This window comes from Anser brachyrhynchus (genome assembly GCF_964034855.1).
Source record: "Anser brachyrhynchus genome assembly, chromosome: 4".
In the NCBI taxonomy this organism is placed as follows: domain Eukaryota; kingdom Metazoa; phylum Chordata; class Aves; order Anseriformes; family Anatidae; genus Anser; species Anser brachyrhynchus.
The window spans coordinates 15,724,141-15,741,861 of record NC_137698.1 but is presented as its reverse complement, the minus strand read 5'-3'; the positions used below and the strand labels follow the sequence as shown (position 1 = coordinate 15,741,861).

The following is a 17,721-nucleotide window of genomic DNA, read 5'->3' as shown; positions in this document are numbered from 1 at the left end:
TGGGGTTTGGTTTTTGGTTTTCTTATGTAGGAAGATTCTCTGAACATTTACTTCATAAAAGTCTGGCCTATTTGTATCCGTCCAAGATCACTGAGAACCCGTGGGTGTCATTGTACCTGTCTGCTCTCTGCGTTGCGCCTCTCCTGCTGGGCTATGAAGCAGCCCTGAATTTTCTACAAGGCCACCAACATCTGCGCACCAGGGTACCCCAAGATAAGCAGAAGTATGGCTATATACCCAGGCCTACGGGTCATTTCAGCAGGAGATGACATAAGTAATTCCAGGGTGATTCAGATATTTGGAGTTTACCAAACTGAGTTTGAGGTATGCAAAAGTGAAAAGGAGAAATGGAGAACAAGCTGAGCTGTTTATCCCAGGCCCCCTGAGTTGAAAGCCTCAAGAGTGCTCAGCATTATTACGTGATTGTTCACTGTGCTGACTGTGGAGGGTGAGAGCACTGCCCTGGGCCCTTTGCAACTACCTGGCCCTGCTGCGTGGGCTATGAATTTCTCCATTCACTTGCCATGTGAATAGATGGGCAAGCTTTGGAGCTGAGCTGCTCAAAGCTAAGGAGGCTGGATCTGCGTGTTCCTGTAAACCAGAGCCAGACCTAACTTAAGATATCAATCTTCTGGGTGTGTTTTTTCTTTTTATTTTTATTGTTGGAGTGTTTGCTGTTTGTCTCTATAGTAGTAATGCCATACACTTTCCATTTGTCATCTGTGCTGAGCTACAATGGCATGCGGCACTTTTTTTGGTTCAGAAAGGACACTGGAATAATGGCTATATGCTCACATCCCCTTTTTACCCTCTATGTATGCTGTAAAGCTTCAGGCATTGAACAAAAAAAAAACACAACAAAACAAGGAAGGATGCAAGGTAGCTGGAGCTTACCAGGCAGCCTTCACCGGATGTTGCAGGCAGGAGTAGAGAATTTCAGCTTTGGAAGAGGGAGTTTGACTAAGGCAGTGAGATGTGGAAGCCCAGCACTAACTCTGAGCCAGTAGATCACTCCTGGTTTTGGCTGGTGTTTGCTCCTTAAGCAAACATCTGACATACCCAGCAAAATGAGCCCTACAGAAAAATCCTGTTTGTATGAAGAAGCTACTAGAGATGGGTGATGGGATGGATGCTCTTGCTCCCTGTGGTCTTGGAGAGATGAACTGTGTGTGGAAGGTCTGTCAGTGCACTTGAGGTGGAAGGAGACTAACTACTGAAAATCATTCCCATACTGATCCTTCTGATGATTGTCCTTGCTCCCAGATTACCTACCTCTGGCTGCAGGTTACAGTTTCCTAGTGTGTATATAGTGTTTTTTTTCCTATTTCTTTCTTTCATTTTTTTTCCTCCTCTCTACTAATTGGCTACTGGGCCCTAGGTCTTGTGTGCTAATGTTTATTTTTCCCCTTTTCCAGTGAGTGTGCCTTAGGAACAGACTGGTTAATCTGATGCATTAATGACTGCCACAATAGCCCCAGTTACTTGGGAAGTGATAGCAGCACAAATCACCCGATTTCATCTATTTCTTTGAGATTCCCTTGCTTCTTTCCTACTTTTGAAGAAAGAGGAGACGTTTGCTGTATAGGCAAGGAAAGGTAGGAGAAACCCAGTGCTTGTGATACAGTAACAGTCTGACTGCCTTCATTAAGTCCCACAGTGGCTTGCCTTGGCCACAGAGAGAAAAAAGCTGCTTGTTGCTCCGTGTTAAGCTGGTCTGGTGTCCTGGTGGGAATTCACCTTCAGCAGAGCCCCAGGGCCTGCACAGCTAATTGAGAAGAGTTTTAAGCTGAAGCCTGGATCAGCCGGGCTGCTGACTGTTTCACCTGGCAACGGACAGTCCTGTTTTGCTGCAGTTTGGCCCTGGGCCCTTTCAGAGGCCTCTGAGCACAAGATAAATAATCTCTTTTATTTGTCCTAGGCACCTGTACAGCTCCTGGTATGGCTGGCCATGTCTGAGACTCTTGCAGTCCTCCGGTGTATGCTGCTGTAAAGCTGCAAGGTGACTTATTCCAGTTGTACAAGGAAAGATCAGAAATGCATCAAAGGTAAAGGAAGTCCACAGCCATGGTTGTGGTCATCGGTTTCTGACCAATCTGTAACCATTGTATGCTTCAGCTGTACACATGACTTAATTTTTTGGCTGGGCACATCCATCTTTTAGTTATGTGACGGGAAGAGAGGAAAAACAGACTGGTTCTCTAGTGTTAAGGTAAACAGACATCCTCCGGTATGTTTGGGGCAGTGCCTGTGGGCTGAGCAAGTATGCCCTGGGTTGCAGCCTGGTGGGGAAAAAGTCCTGAGGGCAGAATCTCTGTAGCCCTGTGACTCTGAAAGAAAGTAGGGTTAGAATTTCGGGTTGTGCCGTGCCTGAGTAATGTCACAGAAGGAACTCAGGTCCCTTCAGGGTTTAAAACATGGTCTTAACAATGGGACACTGTGTCCGTGCTACTGTTACAAAAGGTTTAAGTTCAAAGACCTGTCAGCATTTAATTACAGTTGACTTTCAGAATAGTCTTTTGTAGGTAAAAGAGCATTTTATTACTAAATCTGAACTTACCTTCACAGACTCAGGAATTCTGGGTTTTTAAATTGACTGCAGAGTCAATTAAGCACCTAAATCCCTTTTGAGATGAGATCATGCTAGTTCTTTTCATAACAAGAGTGTACAGTGTTTATTCCTCCTTTTCACAGAACTGCCATTTATGGTATTTTTTCTCTCCTCTACTCTCTCTTCTCTCATAGAATCATAGAATATTCTGAGTTGGAAGGGACCCATAAGGATCATCAAGTCCAACTCCTGGCACTGCACAGGTTTACCCAAAATTTTAGACCATGTGACTAAGTGCACAGTCCAAATGCTTCTTAAATTCAGACAGGCTTGGTGCAGTGACTACTTCACTGGGGAGCCTGTTCCAGTGCGTGACCACCCTCTTGGTGAAGAACCTCCTCCTGATGTCCAGCCTAAATCTCCCCTGCCTCAGCTTGACACTCTTTTTTCGCCCCTCCCTTTTTTCACCTCCCCCTTCCCCTCCCCCCCCCCTTTTTTAGCCCCCCCTTTTTTCGCCCCCCCCTTCTTTTCTCATTGTCCTTTGGCTCAGATAACTAAAGGTAATGTCTCTTGTTTTATTATGTTCACTGAGGAACCATTCCGTTCTTAGATATAAGGGCTTTTCCCTAGAATGACTGTATTAAATAATGTTTTGAATGTGTAAACCACAGGAAAATATACAAGGGATATCTCTGGCAAGCAAACCCGATGCTGTCTGAAAACAAGGGACTCACAAGATTTCAGAAATGGCCACTGTTTGTGGTTATCTGTCCTGTAAGGGATCTGTCCTGTTAGGGGTTGCTCCTTTTAGAATCAAGTTCCACTTTGTCTGAGAAATCACCTGCGCAATTGAAACAGAGGGAGTTCATGTAACTTTTTATTTCTGAAAAATCTTTAACCTCATGCTCCATAGTTCTTCCAAACGCTGTCTGAAGAAAGGGCCACTGGGTGGTGCTGTTGTCTTGTGGTTGGCCAGCATAAAAACCGTGGTACTTCAGAGAAATGACCTAAAACGTTAAGGTATTCCACTAGAAAACCTGTCTTGTTATAAGGTGATGATCTGGGATTCAACACTGACAAGCATGGTAGTGATGACAGCATTTTACAAGCAATTAATGTCACCTGAACAAGAAGGGAAGGTTAAAGTTGCCTGGTTAGTCAGGAGCATCTGAGAAGTCAGATTCATAAAACTATGGAAGGATTGGCAAACAAAGAAGCAACACCACCAGTTTGGATGAAAACCCCAAGCCTCTAAGGCAGTAGGTAAGTAAGGATTTAGTCTAAACAGATGCTTTTGAGTTGTATGTATTTTTTTGAGTAAGTTGCTCACCTGAAAATCAAAAGGCCAATGAGAAGTTAAAAAGGAAGAAGTCAGAAGTTGTTTTGGGAAGGCCATTTATCCCAGGCCATTCATTTTTGTTCTAAAAATGTTTGGTGGTATTGAATATCACTGCTTTCAGGTGCACAACCTGAGATTTTATTTTTTTGTCCCCTTTCTAGCAGTGAAGAAGGGGAAGACAGTTGTTGGAAATCTTCCACTGTTTAAAAAAAAAAAAAAAAGCAGGGCAGCCAATCAAGTGTGTCACTGGACTTTACCACAGGACTTTCTAGAGCTCAGTCATGCCACTTAATGTTTTAGCATCTGTCTTTTACCATCTGCTTAAAATGGAGCTATTGATAGTTATCTGTCTCGTTAGGAGGTTAGAAGAAGTAATGTTTATGGCATACTGTTTAAGGCATGGAATTCCTTCAGAGGAAGAGATTGGAACTGGACTGCTTCCAAACTGCAATTTTAATGAACTATGTGACACTTCAGAAAAGGAATAGTTTCTTCATTTTTAATAGCTGTTGTAATTTAAAAAAAAAAAACAGTGTGTGTGTGTGTATATATATATATATATATATGCATACATACAGACACGAACGTTTCGTCACTGCTTTCCGCAAAGTTTTAGGATACGGAACTCTGTGACCTCTGGGTTGTAAAAATCAAGCAGCAGAATGAATTGTTTTAAGGGCTGGCTTGCCACCTGTTCTTTTGAATTTTCTTTTATTTATTTATATATTTTTTAAAATCCACCATTTTGGGCCAACTATTTGCAAATGACCTGAATCCAAAGAGTGAAAGTGTGAAAGCTGAGAATACAGAGGGTTAAGTGTTTACTTCATGAATTCAGGGCTAGCTCATTGCCTGAGATAGTGTTTCAAATGCAGTCATGCTTCCAGTGCTTTGTTTTCTCAGCAAAAGCTATGGAGGATGTCATTTGTGGCTGTTTCCCCCCCGGCATTCAGGGAAGGGCTAACTCTGCCTCTTCAGCTCACAGCCATGACATTTCTAATGAAAATTTCTTAACTCTGATTACTCAAAGCTTTCCCTGTTTTGTGTCTGTGCAAAGGTTTAAGAAAGTTTTTAGGTGCTAGTGATAGTCAGAGGGCTGAGAATGTAGCTGAAACTAAATGCTTAGATGGTGTGAGGTGTTACTCTCCTTGTGCTTGTCACAGTGTGCTGCCAGCTACTTTGTCTGCTTGGTGTTGTTTGGACCGAACATGGCTTTACTCCTCTTTGAGAGGAATGCTTGTTGGCAAAAGCAGCAACTAGTTTTGATTTCTCAAATGAGAAACTACAGCTACTGCTTTCTTTTCACTAAGTCTTCTGTGACCTTGTAGGTGAAGTCAGCATTTAAATATGAGAGAATGCCTTAAAGTTGCTGTAGGAGCAAGTTTGATGTATATGGTGTGTTCAGAGTGGCAGTTGATGATAGAGATTGCGCTCAGTGAGGCAGAAATGCTGACTTCACATCAGGGTGGGCTTGAATATTAGCGGTGAGCTCACTGTAGCATCTATTGACCAAATTGCAAGTTGTCTCACGTTTAGTTAATTTTGAACTTGGTGCGTGGAAGATAACCCTAAGAAAATAAACCTGCTTTGCTTGCCCCACTCCTTTTCCCTTCTCAGCCGGAGTGCATCATGATTCACTGGTGACTGGGCACACATTTCTATCCCGCTGTCCCAGCAGCGGGGAGCATCTGTGCCGCACCATATGGTTCCCAAAGCCACTTGGGTTGCTGTGTGGGTGAGGCGCTGCTGGTGAAGGAAGGAATTGAAAGAGGATGTGGGTCACTTTTTAATTTTTTTTTTTTTAATTCTTGATCACATATGGGTTATGGCACAATGCCAGTTAAAAAGTAGACAGCATTTCAAGTTGAGTCATGCCCTGTGCTTATTATAGTTCGGTTGTGGGATTCCAACAGCTTGCCAAACACGGGTGCCTGTCATTAGACAGTCATCCCAGCAGCAAAGCAATCTGCCTTGTGGGTGGGAAGAGCCCCTGACAGCTGGCTTGGGAAGAGCTGATGCCCAGACAAATGGCATGCTGATCCTGAGTAGGAAAGGGCTGAGATGCCAGCCACACAGGACAGGAATTGTCACCAGGCAGGTGTCCCCAGACCCAGTGTCTACCCAGAACAGGCATTTCTCTGCTTTGGCAAGTGCTGGCTATCCCAAGACAGTAAACACCTGGGCAAAACATCAATAGAACTGATGTAGGTAGGAATGTAACTCTGTTAAGCCTGGGTGCCTATGAGCATAGCTGGGGAGGTTAATGAAGGCGTCTCTGCAATGTAAGCTGCATACAGGAAAATTCTGCCACCCAAAGTTGCTGCTTGCTTGCTGAGCTTTGACCGCAAGAATAGCTAATAACTGAGAGAGAGAGTTAGAGAGCTCTCCAGGAAATGAGCAGTAGGATGGAAGCACTGTGCTGGAGGTTGCATTTCAGCAGTTGGTATTTTCTAATCTGAGGTTACAGCGCAACATTTAAACAAATAATAAAAAAATACAGTTGCAAAAATGATTTGGAATGCTGAAGGCTAGTTTTGCTTTCTGGTTTTCATTTAGCTCAGAACTGACTTTGAACGTACTTATGTGATGAAGACATCATAGCTGCACAGTTGTTCAGAATGAGGCGTGCATTTTAACACAAGCCTAAGCTGATGTAAACATCACACAGAGTGTTCTCAGCACACTGTTAGAACTTTCTGGTAATTGCATTGGTTAATTTATGGCCAACTGCATTGAAGAATGACCTCTTTCTGAAGTGGTATTTAGTGAGTTTCTTTACTATGGTTTTAGCAAATAATCTCCCAGACTTGGCAGTATGAAAAGTGGTCTCATTGCACAATAATCTAAAATCTCATTAAAACCAAAAGAAGCCTATAAGTTAATGCAATAACTTTGATTTATTAACTTGGGGTAGTTATAAACTTTTTCCGTCTGGATCTTGACAATGTTTGTCATTAAATGGAGATGCCTGTCGGTACACATTTACAGGAGGCCTGGGATCTGTAATAAATATTGTAGGCTTCTTTCAGCCAAGTCAACCTCTGATGCATCCTTTAGTACCGTTAAGCTGAAACTAACTGAAAACCCATCTAGGTAAATGGCTGAAAACAACTCAGATATGCTGTTACAGAAATAGACAGGAGGCTCTGAGGTGTTGCTAACTCTCTCGGTGTTGGAGGCCTGGCTTACCAGCAGACGCTTCCAACTGGGTTGCGTCGAAGGGCCGCGTGGAAGGACCTGGCCTCTGCCCGCTTTCGCCCCTGGGTGCCGGGCTCCAGCGCTGGCCGTGGTGCTGAAGGGCAGAGGCGCCTGGGGCAGCTGCCCAGGCCCTGTGGGCAACCTGTTCCTGCTGGGGGCAGCCGGGAGGCCAGACGGCTGCCTGGTGGTGGGTGTGTGGGGCACAGCTGTCTCTCCCTCCCTCTGACGTGTTTGGAAGTTCTGGAGCTGTGTTGGGAATGCCCTTGCCTTCTTTCTTCATTCTGCAAGAGTGGCAGATCGTCCTGGAGGGATTTCAAATGGAGTGTGGTTTACCAAAAAGTGCAGCGTTCCTGCTGGGTCTTATTTAAACCAGCTGAAGGTTTGGAATGCAGTTGGTGTTTATTCTCAAAATGTAGAAAAATGGGTATCTGAAAGACCTTGTGAGCAGATGTGCAATTGCTTGCTTGCCTGGAAATTGTGTCTCTTCTAAGAGTTGCTTTGGGACTTCAGAGCGAAGTCTTTTAATGGGAGGGATGATGCAACCCACATAGCCTTAGCCCCAGAACTGCATTTCTGTGCTAGAAATTTTTACCTGTATAGAGTGGAGAAGAAAATTCATCTTGTTTCCTTATGCTTATTTGTTTGAATGACTGAATGTGTTCAGGATAGCTATTACATTATGTGGCAAGAAGGATCACTGACACATCCAAAGCAAGTTTTTCCAAGGCTTAGGCTTCTGCCACTGTAGACTGTGGGGGTGCAGGCTTAGCTAGTAGTACTAACAACAGTGTTTTCAGATGGTTCATCTTTGGTCTTCTTCCAGCCTTCATTTCTGTGTAAAAAGTTGTCATACAAAACACCTTGCAAGGGCTGATCCCTACAACAATAAGCAATTAAAAGGAAGAGCTGGATCCTCATTTTGGTAGAAAAGTGAAGCCAGAGGCTGAGCTTCTAAGGAACTGTGTTTCTTTGATGCCCTTGATAAGAGTAATAACAGTAAAGGTCATGATGGCTCTGCCATCCTGAGTCGTGCTGTTGTTTGCTTAGAACAGTGAACCCTGCTGAGACTCAGATCAGGTACATCTGATAAGGGTGGCAGAACCAATGTGTTTATTTCCAGAATGTGTCAGAGAACCTGTTTCTGGTCCTTGCTCTTTTATAAAAGGCAGGTATTTGTTTACATGGTCTGAGACTCAAAGGCTTCTTCCGTAAAAGGGAGTTAATACATTAGAGCAGTTATTACTTTTCCTTCCTCTGCTGCGTGTTGATGGCATGAGATTTTAGTAAGAAGAAGGGGAATTGGATGTTGGGAAGTTCCTGATCTAAGATTCTACTGTTACCAAGAAAAGCAGTTTCACCCTGACCCTATTTGCACGTTCCTGTCCCTTTCCCCACTGTGCTGGGGGAGCAGGGTAAGTTGGGATTAAGCCCCAGAGTTCTAGTTACTTTCCTTCTTGCTCTCAGCATAGTTTAGAGAGGTTATTTTTTCCATGGTAGGTGACTGAATCTGAGGTCCAGTACATCTATGGATATATTGCTTTAGACAGCAGTTGGTTACCTCTCAAGCAATGAAATTGGAAATTCTGGTGTTTTAAAGTATTATTTTGCACTGATATTGTGTATTATAAAGTATTATGCAATGGGCACAGAAATATAACAAATTATTTGTAAACAGTCAACAGTGTGTTTTTGCTTTGCGTGCTAATCAACCCTGAGGAAAACAAAAGAAATCAAGCATTTCATTGATAGTCTTACACTGAAGAGAGAGCAAGTTGAAAAACTTTAAATGAATTAAACATGGATCTGTGCCTGGGTATTTCATATGTCTAGGATATTTATATATTAAAAATATCTGCAGCAGCTTTGAAAATGCATTGAGAACACTACATTTCCATTCAAAATATAGATAATATGGATTAGAAATCTTTGAGCTGTTCAAGCAAGTAAAAACTAAACAGCAGGAAATCTGGATGCGCTAACACAGGCTGTTGTTGCAAAACCATTACTTCTCCAGTTGGAAATAAGAAAGCACTAATAATGTGTAAACTGGGAAAGGTCTTTATTTTAGAAATCTGATTTCACATTCTGTTGGTGGTGGTTGTTTTGTCTTATTTGTTTTTAATGGAAATGTCTGTACAGCCATAAATTTGTTATACAGATTTTTGTTACTTCTGTCCTCAGTGGGTTCAAACAAGGTGGGACACAACTTACAAGTGCAATAAAACTCTTTTGTGCTAATGAAGATAGTCTTTCCTTAGCAGAAGGATAGCTGAACATAACCTGAGGTTACTGATAGACACTTGTCTGTTGTTATCGCCAGGACTATGTGACTGTGACACATTTTTGGTCATTGCAATTACACCCTCTGCAGTACCATGCTGTAAAGCAAGGTGATAAATGCTGAAGGCTGGTGACTGGTACTCTGTACAGTGTCCATATGGGGTACCCTGTATGAGTTGGGCACTGCTCTGTAACTGAGGCGAGTCCTTTCTGTGCTGCTGCTGTTTCCACTGTCTCTTTTTATAGAAGGTCCACAGCATAATTACTGTCTTGCAGCTGGTAACAGAGGGAGGTAACATAACTGTGGATGCAGGCAAATGTGTCCTCTTAAGATATTTAGTGTGTTACCTATTCAATTCCATATGGCTGAGGAAAGCCGTATGGACTTCTTTAAGAGACACAACAGGAATGAATGAGCAACTTGTATTTTTCTTCTTCTGTTTCCTATACTGCAGATAAATCATATTTATGTTACTGATAGGATGCTGAAAGAGGAAAAAGTAGGCCAACTTTTTCATGTCCCAGGTTGTGTGAGATTTCAATCTGATTTCAGACCCTGCAAGCAGTACTTAAAGTCGGTGTGCACAACGATGGTAGAAGCTTTAAAGAACACACAGGTAAAAGAAGTTAGTCTGTTAGGACTGAAAACTGTTTTCCTCTTGCTGTCTCTTCCATTAAGTCACCATTCATTTATTAACTAGGAGAGGAAAGGGGGTAGATCTGGTGTTCATGGAAAAGATGCTGCACCAGATGCTGCAGATCACTGCTTGTTCATTGTAAAGTTTCCTTGTCTGGCGCTGCATGTGTGATAACTGTTAGGTTGTGATGAGTGATTGAATAAGGATGACGAATGACCAAGAGTGAGAGGAAGTGTATTCTTAGGAGTTCAATATCAGAAGAGCCGGACAGGTGAGCAGAGCAGAGCACTGTGGAAAACAAGATATGGTGGATGAGAATATGTTTCTGTAGTACTGGAGTTTAATGATCTCACCAGACGAAGGCAGATAGGGAAAGGTTAAAGCCTGAATAGAATAGTCAGCTTTTCCTGCCAGACCACACTTGTCCAGGGTAGGCAGAGAAGTGAGTAAGAAGAGGCAGATGTAAGTGGGCCCTTCCAAAAAAGGGAGAACATGGTATTATGAAGCCAACCCTTGAAATCTGTCCTAGAGCCTGCAGGAGAGATCCTGGGACTATTTCTGTAAGCAGAGACTCTCGCAAGGATCATGGAGAATGTGTTTCAATTGCCAAGTGAGCAGGAATATGCTACTTAGTAGATGAGGGATTTTACCAACAAAGGTTAGAAAACTGTGCAAGATCTGGATACTTTTGTAGTTTTAGGCACTTCTCTATACAGATCCAAGACAGGCTGTTTAAAGACTTCCAGGAATGCTTGGTCACAAAATAAATGTGGATGCTAAACATTTCTTAAATATTATATTTTCCTGGCTGCTTTGGTAAGAAATGCCTGAATTGTTCTGCTTGCCACTAGAATGCAGCCTATTCTGGGAGACAGGCTAAAGCTCAGTCAGCAGCTATGAAAAGTACAGTAGCTTGGGACTTAAGTGGAGGAATTTGTATAGCTGCAGTGCAGTCCTCTATATAAGATTGTCACTCCAGTATTACACCATTGTACATAGGAAAAGATGTGTTATGTCCACAGGAGCTGTGTCGAGTGCTATTTTCTGACACAGCACCTTCAGCAGCAAAAGAAAAGACCGTGTTTGGTTGGTGATCAAAGCTACCTTTGGGGAAATTTAGCTACCCGAGGAGTTTAACAAGACTCACATAAACTCTATGGCATTGTCTGATGACACCAGGAATATTTGAAGTGACTCAACAGAACACAGGGCTGTTGCACTATAAAAGTTGCTTTCTCTTTTTGCTTGATATTTTGAGAACTCCTTCCTTGCACTCGACTGAAACTTACTTCTCTTGTAAGTTGACTGATAGTTAGCACAAGGTTGGAAATGGATATGCAGGATGATGATGGGGATGAGAAAACTCTTCCAAAGAGATGCCCAGAATTGTTTTCCATTTCAATAGTCTGATTAGGTTCAGGTGACTTTATTAAGCATATGGGAGAAGATATCTATAACTCTTGAACCTGTAAGGTTAGTAACCTCTGAAAAGTATGGGATCATCGTTGGGATCTCAAAGGACAATTTTAGTCCTCCTGTTGTAGAACAGCGCGGCATCACCAAGTGACTAAGAAGCGAGAATCAACCCGCCCTGCTCCAGCAATATTAAGTTCCCTTTGGTTTTATTTATATGTTAAACTGCCACTTTTCACGCTTATACACTTCTGTTAGCATTTCAGGTTAGTTGTGCTGTATTCATAACAGCAATTTTTATAAGGTTTTAAGAGGTCTTGATACTTGTATTATCCTTACACCTGTGGCAAGGATGCTGCAACGCAGAAGGTAGCTTGTCTTATAAATACCAATCTTTGTGAGAGGGCTGCATATAAGTGGTGGTGTCGTTTTTATCAAAATAATTAGGGACAGGAAAGAATGGTTATGTTTTCCTGTAGTACTCTGGGGATCTTTGTTGGAACACATTTTTCCTAAAGGTTATGTAGACTCAGAGAAACTCTTCTGAATCCATATCTGAAGGTTTTTGAACTTTCTTTTCTAAATGTGTTTAGACAAACGAATAGGTTAAGCACATTGAGATTTTATTGTGTGTGGTTGTCATGTAGGTTTTTGTTCTGACTGTTCAGATTTGCAAGCAGTATTGTGTGAATGTCATAGATGAAATGCTGTGGGCTGCAATGGTGGTAACACATTCTTGCTGCTTCCTGGTACTCAATAAAACCGGTGGACTTAAAATAAATCATGTTCAACTGCTTTAATTTTAGTGTAAAATTAAGATAACTTGTTGACTTAGCTTTATTGTTCCAAAGAATACAGCATTACCCAAGAAACCAGCAGGACGCATAGATGTGTTCTGCTGGAGAGGGTTCACACAGTATTCACCATAAATTGTTGTCTGTTGCTATGATACAATCAGAAAAGATCAAATGGTACATAAACATTGCGCAAGTCATCAAAGAGATCAAGTAATGTATATAGATAAGGGATGGAAGTAATTGTGGCATTGGTAGAGACGAGGGGAGAGAGGCTCTTGACTTGAAGAACAGTATCAAAATGCCATGTGCTAGAGAGCAAAACAGAGGTAGATTAAGAACCTTGATGATAGAGGAAAAAGAGAGGATGCCACGTAGGCAGGAAGGAATAGGCATCCTGGTTAAAATGCTAGCAAAAATTCTTGTAGGAATCTCTACCCACAGTGCTTTTTTTGGCCTGCAGTATCTTAGAAGGATTCCTCTTTCTTCCCATACAGGGTAGTCTAGACAGCTTCCTAAGGACACCTTCCTACAAAAATATTTATGGCAGATGTTTAAAAAATTCAGAATAAAATAAGAAAAAAAAAATCAATTTTGTTGATTAGTTAGATGGTTCTTCATCTTAATAAGATGACCACTGTCTTTGCGATGACTGCTTTTACTAATGTGATTTTTTTCATTGTGACAGAGCAGCTAGGTAACAACAGAGTTGTCTTCCCAGATCACCCCAGATTCCTGCTAGCTGTTTCTTTCTTTCATGTATTTATGCAGATTTATTATGTCCATTCTTGTCTTCCCTTAGCACAAGAGATGAAACAGAAGATAAACCACTCATGCCTGCAGCAGCACTCCCTAGTTGCCTAACTGCCTATTCTTCTAGACGCACCTTACTCCATCCCACACTGGGGAAAGTGCTTTGGTGAATAGCCTGGCTTTGTACTGTGTTCTCAGGGTCAACGAATGGAGAGTCTGGCAGGTTGGCAGAAGAGGGAGGATTTTCTAGGCAGCCATTAAATCACTGCTGAAAATGCCTTGCCACTCAAACTCAAATAAGAGGGAGTACTCTAAACTCTTCGGTTGACTAGCTGAAAATAACAAAACAAAAAAAACAGATACTGCAGGGTCCATTTTAGAGCTCTTGTTTTTGGTGAGCTTTTAACAATGCACAGCAGGACTGGAGTTAGCAGTGATCAAGTTCTCTGGCTTTAGAAAAATGAAACCTATTTTCAGAAGCTGGACTACTTTGTCCAGTGATATCTGTGGCATGTGACATTTTACAGCATTCCAGTGACAACAAATGTGTCAACTAGGTGTCAGCATGGAGAGGAAGAAGCTTTTCTTACATCTTTGCATCACATAAATTCCCTCATGTTTTGAGTTGTGGTGTCTTTGTTGATTAGTCATGCACAAGTGTGAGAAGAAATACTACAGAGCTAATTATAATCACTTTTAGATCTTGCAGCAACTCCAACAATGATTTTAAGGATATGAAAAAATATAACAGCAAGGATAGAGTGAAACTTTGTATATCTGGTTGGAAGGGAAGAGAAAAATGAAGATGGAAAAAAATAATACTTGGATGTAGAGCACCACAAGAATCGTATCTGAACGGTATGCCCAGAAGACAGGGGTCTGGCTACTAGTTAACAACCAAGGAGGTACCCAGGTTCCTGTCCAGCTTTTCCTCCAAAATCACATATGTGCCCTGCTTAATAATGAGGAGCACATCAATTCAAGAGAGATTCCCTGTCTGACCAGCTTGAAAGTTTCCATCCATTCCCTGGAGATGAGGACTGAATAGGCAGAATCACTGACATGGGAAAAAGCAGGGAGGGGCCTGCAGCTTTCATAGTTGAATTCTTTTACACTGGCTTGAAAAGGAAGGTCATTCCTTGCAGGTTATTTTCATGGCTGTGTTCTTCTCCCCCTTGCCCCTCCATCTCCAATTCTAAGGCCCACTTAACAAATGCTTTTTACCAGATAGACCTGGTAGTCTAGTAGGCTTTTTCTGCTCCTGCCTTTGCAATAAGGCTGTCAAAATTAGAAAGAAGGAATTTCTTGCAGGGAGAAGAAACAGGATTTAGGCTTCCTTTTTATCCCACTTCTATGCCAGCAACTGGGAGATGAGAACAGAAAGTTATTCAAGTGGTGATCAAGTCCTTTAGTGGTGGAAGGCAGATGGGAGAGGGTAGATGACGCTATTGGGAAGGTACTACTAGCTTAGTAAAGCAAATCTTGATTTATTTATTTTTTTTCATATTGGAGAGCAAAGGTTTACTGAACCAGGGAGAGAGATTGATAGGGATTGATTGCTGTTTAAACAGCATTTGGGTGTGTTGAGAATTTTTCAGGATTTGGAAATTTAATTTGAATATTTTCTCTATGGAGCAATATATGATGCACACATTTTTGGAGTTTGGTGCTGTTTTGGAACTGAAATGCAAAATGCCGCAGGTCTCTGTGGTAGTGAGCTTGTAGATGCAGCACTCAAGCCATAATGCCCTCCTGCAAAGCTATGTGCAAAGAAGTGTTGGAATAGAAAGGCCTGTAAATATTCTGCTGATATTTGGGAACTTGGAAAAGTAGCTAACACAGGATGAATTTCTGATGAAATTTCTGGTTGCGCAGGAGTGTGAACTATTTCTAACTACCTTGCTATGTCCTGAATGTGAAATAGGCCTTAGAAAACTGTTACATAAAAAGGTCTCACAGAATTATCTGCTTAAACCATGTGCTCTTATACCCCACCTGTAGTATTAGCAACAGGAATTGTTGTGTTATCCTGTGAAAGGCAGGTCTTGTACGTTACGTATTGCAATATGGGTAGCTGTAAGTCTCCTGTGTCTCTTCTATCTGTGATTCTCATCAAAAATACAAGTGCATAAAAATTCTTCCCCTAAGTGCATGATTTATCACTGTTGTTGGATAAACCACGTTGTAGTTCGGTTTGCCATGTGTCAAAAGAGTGAACAGCAAAAGATAAATAGAAATCCCAGGAGAGTAATAGAAATTTGTAAGAGCTCTCAAGAGGCAAAAGAATTGGATACTCTGTGGTCTGATGGACAGTGTGCTGACTGAAGAATAATTAGGGGCTCTGATCTTTTTGGAACAGTCAAGCTCCTACACATGAAAAAGGACATGTTGCTTTATTCCTCCTTGTCTTTGTTTGCTTTCCTGTCACTTCCCTGTTGAGACCTAATTTGTCTATAAGCTCCTCAAGCCAGGGATTCTTCCACCAAAGGCACAACAGGACTGCGAGTTCTACTCGGGCTGTCCTATAATAGTCCAACAAATGATGATAAAACACTTGTTGCCTCCCTGGCAGCCAGAGCCTTGTGTCTGCACAGCCGATTTCTTTGAACCGGTGCCTTCCTCCTCCTCTTGAGAAAGCAAGCTCAAAGGTTTTCAAAACCTGAGTTTTGCTATTTTTAACTTGATGCATTAGGTGTGTCAAGTTGTGTCTATCTGCTGTGCACTGTAGCTTATTTAAAATCTGTAGAGACAATAATATGCTGACAAACATTATGCTTTTTGCTTCTGACTTAAAAAACAAATACAAACTTAAGTTTTTAATTTTGTTTACTACTCAGTGCCTCAGACTATTCAAGTATTTTAAAAAACAAAGCAAGGAGAGGAAAAAATGTTAACAGGAAAAGTCCTTAAGGAGTTCCTTAGGAAATCCTTGAACTTGTAAATTGGTGTATAACTTCAAACATTCCAGAAAAATAAACCTGTACTTTTAAGGAGGATATGCCCTACTTTTCTTCCAGGATGGCTGAAATGCATGGCTGAGAATACTCTCCCTTCACTTCAGGGCCTTTGCTCTTTTGTGTTCCTTAATTCTCAGACTCTTCAGAGAAGGCAGTTATCCTTGGTGTTTGTGCAATGGGAGTTAAGGCATAGAGAAGTTAAAGAAACTTTGCCAGCGTTTCTGGGCAAGTCAGCAGTTTTTTCTGAAATTCATGTCAGGGCCTCTGACTGAAAACCTGGTCCCAGTAGCAAAATAACTGAGAGGGGCAAGTTTCTGCACTTCTTTTCTGCTAATAATGCACATAAATGAATTTCTACTGATGTTCTCAAAGTGCGTTATAGAAGGAGTCAAGGATCTTTATTCCGATTGTAAGGACAGGGAAAGTCAGACCATGTGCAACAGCACAGCATTGCTCATGCTGTTTCAGCAGGGCAGTGGCATCCTCAGGAATAAAATCTACGTTCTCTGTGTTCCAGGTGAGTGCCCCAGCCACTAGGTGCCTCTGCCATCCCCTGCTACACAACGCTTGTGCAAGCAGCTTGTCATCTCTAGGCAGGATCTGAGAGGAATAAATGGCAGCACTGGTAGCATGCTAGCCAGGCAGAGTCATTTTCCTCAGTGCACTGCCTGCACGTAACCTGAGATGGTGGAAGCAATGCGTGCAATGTTATACAAGAACCAGTGCGGTGAGGACAACGCATTTCTATAAATACAAGCTGCTAGAGCAATCTAGATGGTGTAATTCCTCTCACAGATACAGGATTTCGTTGTTTCTGAAGGGCAGGGACAACTACCCTCCTTAGGCAAGCAGAAGCTATGGCTTAGAGCATAGATCATAGAATCATAGAATATCCTGAGTTGGAAGGGACCCTTAAGGATCATCAAGTCCAACTCTTGATACCGCACAGGTCTACCCAAAAGTTCAGACCATGTGACTAAGTGCACAGTCCAATCTCTTCTTAAATTCAGACAGGCTCGGTGCAGTGACCACTTCCCTGGGGAGCCTGTTCCAGTGTGCAACCACCCTCTCTGTGAAGAACCCCCTCCTGATGTCAAGCCTAAATTTCCCCTGCCTCAGCTTAACCCCGTTCCCGCGGGTCCTGTCACTGGTGTTAATGGAGAAAAGGTCTCCTGCCTCTCGACACCCCCTTACGAGGAAGTTGTAGACTGTGATGAGGTCTCCCCTCAGCCTCCTCTTCTCCAGGCTGAACAGGCCCAGTGACCTCAGCCGTTCCTCGTACGTCTTCCCCTCCAGGCCTTTCACCATCTTCGTAGCCCTCCTCTGTACACTCTCCAACAGTTTCATGTCCTTTTTATACTGTGGTGCCCAGAACTGCACACAGTACTCGAGGTGAGGCCGCACCAGCGCAGAGTAGAGCGGGACAATCACCTCCCTTGACCTACTAGCGATGCCGTGCTTGATGCACCCCAGGACACGGTTGGCCCTCCTGGCCGCCAGGGCACACTGCTGGCTCATATTCAACTTGCTGTCTACCACGACCCCCAGATCCCTCTCTTCTAGGCTGCTCTCCAGCGTCTCATCGCCCAGTCTGTACGTGCAGCCAGGGTTTCCCCGTCCCAGGTGCAGGACCCGGCACTTGCTCTTATTGAACTTCATGCGGTTGGTGATCGCCCAGCTCTCCAACCTATCCAGATCCCTCTGCAAGGCCTTTCCACCCTCATTCGAGTCCACAACTCCTCCAAGTTTGGTGTCATCAGCAAACTTGCTCAAAATACCTTCTATTCCTACATCCAGATCG

At 42.6% G+C, this 17,721-nt stretch overlaps 1 protein-coding gene across 2 annotated transcripts in view; it reads left to right on the top strand.

Moving 5' to 3' along the window:
• Window positions 1-1,972: 1,972 nt before the first annotated feature.
• SLC4A4 (solute carrier family 4 member 4) overlaps window positions 1,973-17,721 on the top strand; it is a 231,176-nt gene continuing 215,427 nt past the window's right edge. The window contains exon 1 of one of the 2 annotated variants that reach the window (XM_080589204.1): window positions 1,973-2,045. In XM_080589204.1, coding sequence (XP_080445330.1) covers window positions 2,035-2,045 — 11 coding nt within the window. In that variant the 5' untranslated portion in view covers window positions 1,973-2,034. The remainder of the gene's footprint in view (window positions 2,046-17,721) is intronic. The other variant, XM_080589201.1, reaches the window with a different exon arrangement.